The following is a 12,866-nucleotide window of genomic DNA, read 5'->3' as shown; positions in this document are numbered from 1 at the left end:
AAAAAAGTGGGGTTTGGTGCACTCCCCAGTCTTTGGAGCAGCTCTGTCAGCAGAGCCCATATGCACACACAGAAATCAAAGTATTGCTCCTTCCCTCTTCCCATTTTTTTGCAGCCACAGGAGCACAGGTGCAGTCCCAGCACTTTGTCTGGAACTGTGCCAGCTGGCACAGGCCAAAAATCTCCCAAATTTAACTCACTTAAACCCAGAAATTATTGAATAATTGTGGCTGTAGATAGCTCAAGGGATGTGGACACATTGAGGGCACATTCCTTCTCCCAGGATTTCCACCAGAAGGGCTGTCTTCATCACCCCCAATCAGAAATCCCTGTAAAGAACTCAGGTGCATCAGGTCATTTTCCAGCTCCTCATCCTGCCTCCCAGACTTCAGATAAAGAACATATAGGCATTTTTTTAACAATTCATCTGTTGAATATTTTACTTGGACTCCCCATGTTGTATTTACTCAAACAGTTGATCTATTTTCCTCTTTGGGGAAATTTTCCCTGTTGAAATGAAAAACAATTAAATTCCTTCTTTCCCTAAGCTGCTTCTCCCTGACACTCATCATTTAGCTTTCTCTGAAGAAAACAGTTTTTTTCTGAGAATTCCTTGTAAATTTGGTGGTCCATATCAGGAATCAGACAAGGGAGTTGACAAAGTAATTCCCACTGTACTCTGGATTAAAAGAATTTCTGGCATTTCTTTGATAGTCAAAACAACATTTAGAGGCAGCTGAGCAGCTGGAAAGGACTGGATTAATTAGAGAGATATTTACAGTTCATATTGTGACACTAAGTCCTCTTTTCTTTTTTTTTTCATTGTCCTTGTAAATCCCAGGGAAGAAGTGTTACAAATATCATCCAAGTACTTAAAGGAATATTTCAATATGCCATTTCAAATATTATTTCTAATCACGTACTCTGCCTTTTTCCTTCCCACGCAAATAGTCTTGTATATTTTCTTCCTCAATTTTTTGCACCCATTTACTCCATTTCTTGTACAGCATGGAAAAGTGACTGAATCTTCACAGTTTCCAATGTCAAACAGTTGTACTAGAGGAGGGAAAAGAGTAGGTGGGAAAAGGAAGGACCCTCAGAAACCCTTATTTCCAGGAGAATCCTGGAAACTTACAAGAAGTCTCCCTCTTTGAAATTATAAATTACACAAATTTCATGTCTAATTTTATAATTGGCTGATGCTCAAAGGAGCATAAAAATTCTAGTTTAGACATAATCTTTGATGGGCCTTAAGTATCACAGGAGTACAAGCACAGTTTCATATGCTCACAGTAACTTAATGTTGGACTATTACATAATGATGAGGAGACAGTGTCCTCTGTACTGCACAGTCTCAGAATCACAGAATCACAGAATCACAGAATTTCTAGGTTAGAAGAGACCTTCAAGATCATCGAGTTCAACCCATGTTCTAATACCTCAACTAGATCATGGCACCAAGTGCCACATCCAGTCTTCCCTTAAACACATTGAGGGATGGTGACTCCATCACCTCCCTGGGTAGATGATTCCAGTATTTGACCACTCTTTCTGTGAAAAACTTCCTCCTTAATTCTAGCCTGTATCTCCCGCGGCACAGCTTGAGACTGTGTGCTCTTGTTCTGTCAGTTGTTGCCTGGAGAAAGAGACCGACCCCCAGCTCACCACAGCCACCCTTCAGGAAGTTGAAGAGCGTGATAAGGTCACCCCTGAGTCTCCTTTTCTCCAGGCTGAACAACCCCAGCTCCCTCAGTCGTTCTTCATATGGCTTGTGCTCCAAGCCCCTCACCAGCCTCGCTGCTCTCCTTTGGACACGCTCAAGCATCTCAACGTCCCTCCTAAAGTGAGGGGCCCAGAACTGGACGCAACACTCCAGGTTTGTCTCCTCAAGTAAAATGAAGCTTTTGATCTCAACATTTTCTACAAGGAGTTTTTGATCTCAACATTTTCATTTTTAGAATGAAAATTCTAAACAAAAATGAATCAGTGAGCTTTAGAAAGGGTGTGCCGCCCCAAAGAGGTGAGGGCACTTTGTCCATGCTCCCTTCCTCTTTCTGGAAGACACCTGGGAAGAGAATGGTATCTCTGAAGAGGAAGATTAAGGGATGAAAATGCTGCAAGTTTTCCTTTTCTAGGTGGAAAAACCCCTAAGATTTACTGTATACCGATGGAAACAGAGCAGTTGCAGCCAGGGCTGTGCTGAGGGCAGGCTGACCTTGCCTCTGCTCGCAGGTCGGTGCCATCACTGGCACAGGCAGGCGGTGACGACGCTGCCTGTCAGCAGCTGGCAGGAGCCTGAGCAGGGCTGAGAGAGAGAGAGAGAGAGAGAGAGAGGCTCCTGTGCTCCCATGGAACAGAGAATGTCCTTCACAGCTAATGATTAATGCAAGCAGTTCATGCCCACTCGCTGCACTTCTTGCCAAAGCGCACCTGAACTCTCAGGACTGTCAAAGAGAAGCATTGGATATGTACACAGAGCTGCCACCCATCCCGTGGGCTGTTAATGATAAACACAAATTTAATCATGACACAGTTCACTCATACACTGAATGATATGCACTTTCATTTCTTTTCTAATCAGCTAAATAAAGTAGATTTTCAGAAAGAAAATACAAGTGATTTTCCCCTTCAATCCACACATAAAACAACGTGGAGGGGTGGCGTGTCTATAGTCTTGGTGAGTTGAACAGTTTGTACCACAATGTTCTTAGTTAATTTAAATCTAAATTTGGCATTCCTAATGGCTGAGAGAGAAGAGCAGAGAAAATGTACTCCAATAAATTATACCTTATGTGACAAGGTGTTAGCCATTTCTCAGTCCATAATATGTCACAAATGGATTTTAATGATTTTTGACAAAGTCTTTTTTTTCTTTTTGAAAAAGAAACAAGGAAAAAGGTCTTCAGCCCTAATTATAAATATGATTCTTACAGAGAAATTTATTGTAGACAAAACATTGCCTTAGAGGGTTTGTCTTTGTTTTTTGCTTTCAAATGAAATAGCATCTACAGACAAAGTTTGCAACTAAAAACATTGAGCTTATTTTTTTTCCTGTCTACACATAGGATTGAGAATACAGTATTGTCAGACTGCAGTATACAATTCAAAGACATGTCTTAAAAAAAAAGATTTACAAATAAACCAAATTCTACTCTGTAACAAAAAAGGGCATATAAATAAATTCAGAATTATTTAAAAAAATTACATTTTTAGCTGGCACTCCAGTTTCTGTGGTCATTATGGTTTAGATGTTTTTGTTTACACAAGATTCAGGATGAGATTATGAAGGACAGAATTCCCATCTAAGCCTCAGTAAACAGTGAATATATTACTTTGAATTTGATACAAGGCTAACACGCATTTGAGTTAAACTGAAATTACTGACTTCAAACAGAAGTTGCATATAGAAACAGAGGAATGGAGGTACATACTATTATAAGAATTCAAAGACTACACATAGGAACTGATTCTCTTCTGAAAAAAAAAAAAAGGTTTTTGGAGTTCTTTTTTCCCCTCTATTTTTAGGACTCTATTGTTTAAGCCTACAAAAATGTTTGTGAAAACCTTAAAATAATCAGAACCTCATGCTCCCATCACCATGCAAGTACAAGATTGTAAAGTCAGTTTCTTGTTCTTCTATTAAAGACAACCTATTCTTACAGCACATTCAATTCTGCATATTAAATTCTATCCTGTACCACGCAAAAGGTTTGAGAATGTAACTCTGACTTCCTGGAGATATGACAGAGCAGATTTACTTTGAGACTAATTAGGATTCTGAATTCAAGTCACTTTCTAAGGAGAGACTGGGGACATTTTGTATTTACCAGCAGACTCATTCCCTACTTGTAAAATTACTTTTTCCCTTGTTTTTTTTTTTTTTTTTTTTCAAAATAAAGGGTGATTTTTTTTTTCTTTTTGCTAAATGCTTTCAAAAAAACTTTCCAAGTGACATTTATTAGCTTTTACTCTGGATAAGACTTCTTAAACAGAGCTCCTCCATCTCATGTGCTGATGTTCTCTCCTAAAAAGCAATCCCTCCTTACAACATCTGCATCAATCTTTAATACTCCACACTGAAGTTGCACATGGTTTCCACTTGTCTGGGTGAAATCTACAGTTCATCTACTTCCTTTGCACTCTAACTTCCCATTTCCCATCCCTTTCCTCTGTTATGCTTCTTGCATATATAAGCACATACTTCTTGCTATCCAAATGGATTGTAACTTCAGTTTTTCAAATTTTTATTTCCTTCTTAACCTGTCACCTGTTTAGGCTGCTGCATGCATCCAGCTTGTGCCACCCTCTGCTTGTTTCAGCTGTTCCCTTATTCTCTTGCCCCCCCAAAGAGATTTCTATTCTGTACTTTCCCTCTTGGAGCCCAGCTGTAAACTCTTCACTCTGTTCACTTTTTCCACCTGTGCATTGGCAAACCTTTCCATCTACTAACACACAAATCCTCAACACCCACCTATGTAATGGCCTGAGCAGCATTTAGAAACTAAGATTTCTATAAAGTTTTAGAGTCACTAAATACTAGTTAATTATTTTTAAAATATTATTCAGTTGTACCACCTTAGTTATATTGAGTATTCTATTAAGTGACAAATTCTGCAATTTCTTCCCAGAAATTTGCATTTTAAACCAATGTTGTAAAGTTAACCTTTGAAAAACTCTAGACTCAGTGATCATACAATGTCAGAATGGGCAATTTTAAATAAAAGCATCTCTTAATCCTCATAATCATATAAATGGATTTTTTTTCTTGCATTATTTTTGGCTTCTCTATCTGCAGAAAACAATTCCTAACTTTCAAATTTTTTTCACTCTTTGTATTTTTAAATGAAGGGGAAATGTGAGCCACTCTTATGTGGTCCTTACAGCAAAATAACTTAAAACTTCTCTGTTGTAGTTGTCTGCAACTGACTCATCACAGCCAGTTTTTACTTATTCCACTTCCCCTAATAAACATCCGAAGCATAGAAAAATATTTATAAATGTAAATATATAAGGTCATGCAGATAAACTTATAATTTGAGACATTATTACTCAATATCTTTTAGCAGGTTAGGAAAATTTCCTATTCTAGAAGATGCCAATAACAGTTAATTTATATTTGAATTTTAAAACAAAATTATCTGTAAACCTAGGAGATAGAAAATAATTTGAGTGAAAGATCAAGAAGATATTTTTATTACCAGGAAATGAATGTTTCATAGCAGTAAAAAGGGTTAAGAGACTGACTCCAACTAACACAGAGAATTAGCTAGCTGAATGAGTAATGTGGGAAGATAAACTAAAGAATGAAGGATTAAAAGAAAAATGGCAATTTAGGAAGAAGAAAACATTAAGTACACAAGAAGAAACAGTTTGATATAATGTAGGATTAAAAAGATTTGGAAAATCAAGCACAGATACTGAGACTGAAGATGAACTATTAAAAGCAAAAAACCAACAAAACCTACAACAAAAAAATCCAAACATCTAGGGAAATAATATTCAGAATAAAGCAGATAAACAAATATGGTTCAACAATGTAACACAGTTCCAAAACGGTAAGTTATTCTCTATGATATATTTAACCAAATGCTGACAAGGATAAAAAAAAAAAATATATATATATATATATATATATATATATATGTATGTGTGTGTGTGTGTGCGTATATATACATATATGTGTATATATATATATAATGTTCTGTTCTCTTGATACCATTTAAGTTTCTCTCACTGTTCAAGAGTGACAACGTGCCTTTATAAACAAAAGGGGTGTAAAGAATAAATAATTAATATAATATAAGATACACATTTAATTAATCTGAAAGAAATTAGCTTGTTTAGTTGACAAGAAATTAACTTGTTTAGTTGAAAAGACAAAAGCTGCATAGCAAACTTGGATGAAAATTTCAACACAGAAATTGTTTCCTAAAATGGAAGGGATATTATTATGATAGGAATTAGTTGTTCTTGTTAAAGAATGTAAAATGGAAAGAAAGAAGAAACTCTAAACCCTCTAAGCCTACTTTGTCTTAAGGAAATCCAGGAAAGCTTTCTAAACAGGTGGCTGCTGAAAGAGAAGAATGTAAATACCTAAGGAAGCTGTGGAACTGGATACCTTAAATAAGAGGTTACATAAACACCATTAGGCTTGGCCTAGGTATTAAAAGGCTGGTTGCAGAAAGTCCCAGACCTCCAATTCTTGAATTACAGGAGAACATAATCAAATCACAAGGCATTTCACAGCAATTGCAAATTCCCAGGAATGAATGCACAGTTAATGTGTGGGGGGGCTGAGACAGGACAGACCCTCTGATGTTTAGCCTCAACCAGCTATGCCATATGTAGCACTCTGTTTGCATAAATAAGCAAAATGCAGTCTGACTCTCTTGCATTTGTCCCAAAACAAACATAATGTGCTTTCTATATTAACTGATATTCTATCCCTGTTGCCTTGATTAATCATTTTATGCCATCTGCAGCATCAACCTCAATGTAATGCACTGAATCAATTGCTATTACTACAGTGTTTGGAATTGGAGATCAACAAAAATAGAAGTATCAAATAGCCTCCTCCATGCCAAATTTGAAGGGAACAAGCTGCCAGTTGGGTTTTATATAACAGATACACATGACTTTAATAAAATTGATAAGGTTACTTTTCAACAAAGCTATATTAAAACTTTCATTAGTCTTCTGCAGTTCTCAACACCTCCACATGGATTTTTATCTGGCATGGGAGATAAAAATGCCACGTGGCAACCCAGAATCATGCTCATAATGAAACAGCAGAATAAAGAGAAATTCATATCAACAGGGAGATGTGTGTGCAGACACATGCATGAAAAGGTTCTGCAAGCAGATCTTCCTAAAAGAGCTCCCCTCAGCCCAGCTGCACTTTCTGCTGCAGCTCTTTGAGCCTGCAGAGACCTCACCCAGGTGTCCACAGACAGAACAGCACAGGGGATGAAATGGCTGAATGGAAGAGTGAAAAAAATAGAAAAAAATATAATGGATATTATTTCTTTATTGAAGTCTCCAAGAAAGGCTTGGTGATGTTTGGTGATGTCTAAACATAAAGGGGTCAGTGAAAGATCATATAGGAAAGATGGGCAGGCTGCTGTAATCCAAGAGCATTGCCAGGACATGGACACATGGTAGCCTAGCAGGTTAGCTGAGAAGATGACTGCTCAAAGAACAATGCATAGATATTTTTGAAAAAGATATCTTAAAAATCACTGAACTCAGATTCCTGGTAGGGAAACAGATCTTCACAACCATCAGGTAATTGTGGTTCAAAATCTAAGTTTATGGGGGAACAATGTGTGCCTAATATCATACTGAAAAAGAAAAAAAACCACTAATCTTTCCCCCAGACAGTTATTACATGGATTTATAAACTCAAGACTTACACAGCTTAAAATTGTGCAGCTTGACAATTACCAAAGCATATTTGGGTAATGAGTGTCAAAGGAGGGAGACTAAGACATGGTGTATTTAAATTAATTTTTGTAGTAGAATTAATTTATGTAAGGAATCCAGAAACTGGGACAGTAGGTATATTGCAAACCTTTAATTTATAAGTGGAGCTAAGAGGTAAGAAAAAATAAAAGGTAATTTGCATTTAGAATAAGAAGCTTCTTCTGTGAATACTCTAATAACAGTTTCCACTTCTTACTTTGACAGAAAAAGTAATGGATTATGGAATTTTTGAGTACTGACCCAAGTTTCACCCAGAATATTTTAGGTTTACCATTTGTGCATATCATGGAACATACAATAAAGTAAAATTAACAGCTGGAAGGTGTCACATTCTTAAGGCAGAAGTGATTAGGAAAAGGTCTGGGGAGCAAGTTTAACCAGCCAGCTCAAGCTTTGTTCAACTGTTAATTTAATTACTTTGTGTTATATCCTGTGTCACAAGCCTACCCCACACTCAGAAATGCCAAACCTGTTGGCGTGCACTCAGACAGCTGTTCAGTTCTATTCAAAGCTGCCACTAGTGTTGTGAAAGATGCTGTTTCAATTTTTAAGCTCTGTAAGTGACCATAGAAAGTTACATTTGGTCAGTCTGACCCCTGATGAGAATTCCACAGCTACCCAAAGTGGAAACGTCACTTTTTTGATGGTCCTTTGTAGTCATCTATAACAACACATACACCACTGCCTAAATTAACATAATTTTGATTTTAGTTTTATTGACTTGCGGTTATGCACTAATGGATTGAAACCAAAACAGAAAATGGTTCCCTCCACTGATAATGACAGTAGGAAGCTTGTGGTTTTTTTTTTTTTCAATTTATTTTTTTTAAATGAAAGTTTTACAAGCTCTCTCTCATAAATATTTCATTGTATCACTCTATTGACATGCTGAATGTCTCCCATTTGGAAGAAGTCAGCGGCAGCTCTAAGCCTCCCAGGGGAGTTCCAACAAGCTGGAGCCTTCTCCCAGGGGATGTCTGCAACAGCAGCAATTCTGTGCCCATCACACACAGATATTCTTAATGGAACTGAGCTGATGGAAAACTTCTCTTCACATCATTTCCTCTCAAATGATACTGTCAGAAAAACCTACCAAAAAATGAGGTTGTATTAATTATGGAAGATAATGCTGTGAGAATGGGACATAAGACCCAATTTATAGTTCTGCTCCCACCTGAGGGGTCAGACTAATCCCACCTCTGTCAGGTCAGTTCATCCAACACACAAACCTCTGCCATTCTACGAAACTTCAAACAACTAAAAGTGCATGAGGTATGTTTAAGGTCTTTTCCTACTCACATAAATTGAGCAATCTTTCCAAATATAGATTCCAAGGGGAAAACTTGCCCCAAAGATCTGTGGTTTTCTATTTTCAACCTGGATCCAAAATTCTCACGAGAAACGCCTACAGGGCATACATTTCAATTAAATTTATATTGCTATCTTCAGTGAAGCCATCTGTAGGAGGAGTGCAAATAAAATGAAATTTAGCACCCTCATTCCTGAAATTTAGAGCATGTGCGGTATTTTACACATTTAATGTGAGTGCCCCAAATGTCACCATAAAGGTAAACATGCCAGATTTTAAATATCAGGCTCAGCATGTAGTTGCAATATGTGACAATAAAATCTGGCTTTATAAAGGGAAAAAGGCATGCAAAGGTGAAACACAACTGTGATTTTCCTCTTCACACAGATAAGTGTTCCTCCCCAAATCTGTGTTACATAAGTTTATAATAACCCTCTTATTCACACTGTAAATTATTTATACAGACAGAAAACTATTATAAATATATCTGTATGCTATTTTAAACAGATTAAAATTTTGAATTTAAAAGGACTACTTTTCAGCTTCTAGATTCTAGGCTCTCTTTTAGTAGTTTTCAAGTGTTTATTGCATTATTTTACTTAACTTGAAGGTTGAACCAAGGACACTGCAAACAAGTGTACTAAATCATGTTACTTGATGGGCTGAAAATCAATCTTCTTTCATGGCATGGATTTACAAATTAATTGACATGAAAAAGAAAATACTTATATAGCTGAAGCCATTTCACATCAGGAAGATGGAAACAAGGATTAAGAGATTTGAAGAAATGGTCTTTTGTTAGTATAAGAAAAAGAAAGTAAGTTTACAACTCAGTGGTGCTAAGTGACTGACTGTGACATAAGACAATAAAGATTCATCTTTTATATGCTTTATGCAAAAACACAAAGACAAGTGGTCAAATAAATGCAGAGCAGCAGGCAAGAAGAGACATATGCTGATACATATTTATACCATGAACTGCTTCTTTGTAAAACACAGAAAAAGTTTTTAACACCTTATTTTGAATAGTCCCTCTACAAATGATAAATATCAACATAGTCTGAAATCCACTGGATATTTATGAACTAAAGTATACATTAACTGCAATAAAGACAACAGAAACTACACCCACATCTCTTTAAAATCTCATCATTTAATATAAGAAAGCAGCCTACTCTGCAATCTAAGAAGGTAACATGATATTTGTGATTGAGACTTAGCAAGATTAAAAGTGTATGTGTATTTTTCATGTTGGAATGTGTCTACCAATTATGCTGTTCTCTACTGGTAATGAACTAACATTAAATTACATACAACAAAGGAAACAACAAAAGAGCTCACACGTCATCATTCTGGAATCAAGTGTAGCCTTACTAAGGAGAACATTATCACAAGCATATTTTGTATAAGGCTTATTTTTTAAAAATATTAGAATGTTATGAAAGATGTTGGGAGATTTCATTGTGACTCCTGAAAAAGAATTTAGTGGTGCAGTCTCATTAGATGTTCTCCAACCGTGAATTTCCCTTCAACACTACAAGGATTGCTACTGATTGAAAGAGATAAGGGGAAAGCAAATGGTTCTTCACATTCCACCTGCATAAACTTGGTACTGCAATTCCAATGTCACCTTGGAGAAAACCAGCAAGAACTGATATATAGCAACCCAGTGCTTCATTAGACAAGTTACAAATTGGAAGTTTACTAAGATTTGAACTTGTAGATGCAAATAGATGCATAGACCATAAACAGATGTAGAAAATGTGCCTTGCATTGCATTGGCAATGCAGTAAATTATGCATGATAATATAGAGACACACAGTGACCATTATTACCATTATACATTTGCTGTATGCAATAAAACCCTCAAAACTTTGTTCATAAGAAAGTGACTGTGTATAGAATTTTATATTTAACATTATACATAAAACCATCCCAACCCTCAGCAGTGAAAATTTACAGTATTTAATGATGCAGTAAAATAACCATTTAAAATTAGTAAATCTTACATTTCATTTATTATACTTCACAGAATAATCAACCATCAGGCATGATGTGAGTAAGATCAAAAATCTCAGCCCTCCAAATCTCTTTTGTAGTTTGGACTGAATATTTTACTACAGTTTCCTCCTAACAGAATAAATTAAATGAAAAAATATAATAAGAAATGAATCATACATATTCCCCCCTATGGGGGTATTTCCAATAACTGATGGCTGTTGTTGTAATGTCATAAAAGCTACCACTATCTATCTACTACTATCCAAATTTGAAGAGGAATCTCTGTGTTTATTTTCAGGGTACAGCCATGTGCATCACACATGGCTACGACTTCCATTCTCTTTTCTAACTGAGAGTTTGAAAAGTCCTTTCAGCTCAGACACAAAGATTAACTAAACCCCACCATATCATTCTGTGTGAAGCACCACTGTAAAACAGCCACCAAATGATTATTCAAGATCAGTGACTGAATCACTGGTCAAGACACAAATTGAGCACTGCATTTCCAGCTCTACTTTTGAAAGGATTAATTCAAACATATGAAGATTTCCAATTAAATACTTCCACTGCTTCATGCATATACATCTAAGGCAGCTGCCTTCATGAATCACATTCTAACTTTTAGCTCTTTTTTGAATACAAAACAAACAATAACTCATAATACCCCACAGATGTAGGCACAGTCCCAGGCACTGCAAAAGGCAAATGCTTAGTTGCAGTGTGAATCCAGCTCATATTCCATTTCTATTTAGAATATGATTAATCTTTTGATAATAATAAATAATAGTTTTCACTAAAATTTAATAGGAAACAACTTTATAATCTGCTATATTTCATGCACACATTCCTGCGTTTTTATATCTTTAAGTATGCAAAAGCCAGACCAGAAATTTGATTAGATTCAAAAATTAAACCCAAAACCAGCACAGCTAATAATCCAATTTTGTCTAAACAGGAGAACTCATCCAGGGATTTTCATGTCAAACCCATAATTCTGCTTTAACCACAGATCAAATTTCATCAACAGAAAGCCATCCCACTTCTTGCTAAGACATTCAAAGGTATAATTAGCCTCACTGGGAAAAATGTGGGTTTGTTCCAGCCCAAATCTATTCAAATTCAGATTCTAACCTTGAGTTCTCATTTGCCTTTGCCTGGCAAACAATAAAAGCACATAGAAGATATTTGCAGTGACGAGACAGAGATACACATGTATATCCTGTCATTTAACTACCTATGTTTCTGCTGGATAATTCAGAGATTACACTAATGCAAGAAAACTGTCAATAGAAAGTGAGTTCTTTATGGTTTACAGTATAGCTCTGCATCACTTGAGACCAATATGTCCCAAAGTGTAAAACATTAAATATATTTTATGATTTTTCAAATAAATGTTATAGATTGAAAAAAGATTTTAGTGTCCTGAGGATCAATACTAATAAGCTTTTCTAAAGTACTTTATACATTTATGCTGTTATGTTTCATACAGTAAAATTTTTCATATATCACTTACTTTTTTGTCTTCATTATATTTGTGAAAAATTTCCTGAGCTCTTTCTTCACCACCATCTGTAAACAGCATAATAATCTTATTGCAGTTAGCTCTGGAGACACTGTGCTGTAGGAGATACAAACAGAAGAGTTTTTATATTTCAGGCTATAAGGAATAACAATTATTATATCTGATGGCTTTTATAGCTATACACTTACTATTTTATCATGGTAATGTCAAAGCATAAATCTTTTAGAATTTCATTCAATATCCCCCACTGAACAAAAAATAAAATAAAATAAACCAAAGATACTTTTCTGTTCTATAATACTTCAATATGAGTCACTTCAGATCTGGCCCAACATAGTGGAATGGGGATTTGCTGGTTCCTGTCACCTCCACAAACACAAGGAGAACCCTTTAGCTCATACTCATTACATCAACCCCAGTGTTCCTTGTCAGATGTTCTGCATGACACTTGCACAGTGGGGATATCAAAATATTTTTTCTCTTTTCTCATCCTTACGTTTTTTTCCCTTATCATTACTTTCCTTGTGGAAATTAGGGAACAATGGACATGTAA

At 35.9% G+C, this 12,866-nt stretch overlaps 1 protein-coding gene across 8 annotated transcripts in view; it reads right to left on the bottom strand.

Moving 5' to 3' along the window:
- CACNA2D1 (calcium voltage-gated channel auxiliary subunit alpha2delta 1) overlaps positions 1-12,866 on the bottom strand; it is a 364,493-nt gene that overhangs the window by 64,285 nt on the left and 287,342 nt on the right. For all 8 annotated transcript variants that reach the window (XM_074538787.1, XM_074538781.1, XM_074538782.1 and 5 more), the window contains exon 12: positions 12,305-12,409. In XM_074538787.1, coding sequence (XP_074394888.1) covers positions 12,305-12,409 — 105 coding nt within the window. The remainder of the gene's footprint in view (positions 1-12,304; positions 12,410-12,866) is intronic.

This window comes from Zonotrichia albicollis, chromosome 4, assembly GCF_047830755.1.
Source record: "Zonotrichia albicollis isolate bZonAlb1 chromosome 4, bZonAlb1.hap1, whole genome shotgun sequence".
In the NCBI taxonomy this organism is placed as follows: domain Eukaryota; kingdom Metazoa; phylum Chordata; class Aves; order Passeriformes; family Passerellidae; genus Zonotrichia; species Zonotrichia albicollis.
The sequence above is the reverse complement of the archived record's forward strand: the minus strand, read 5'-3'. Positions and strand labels throughout refer to the sequence as shown.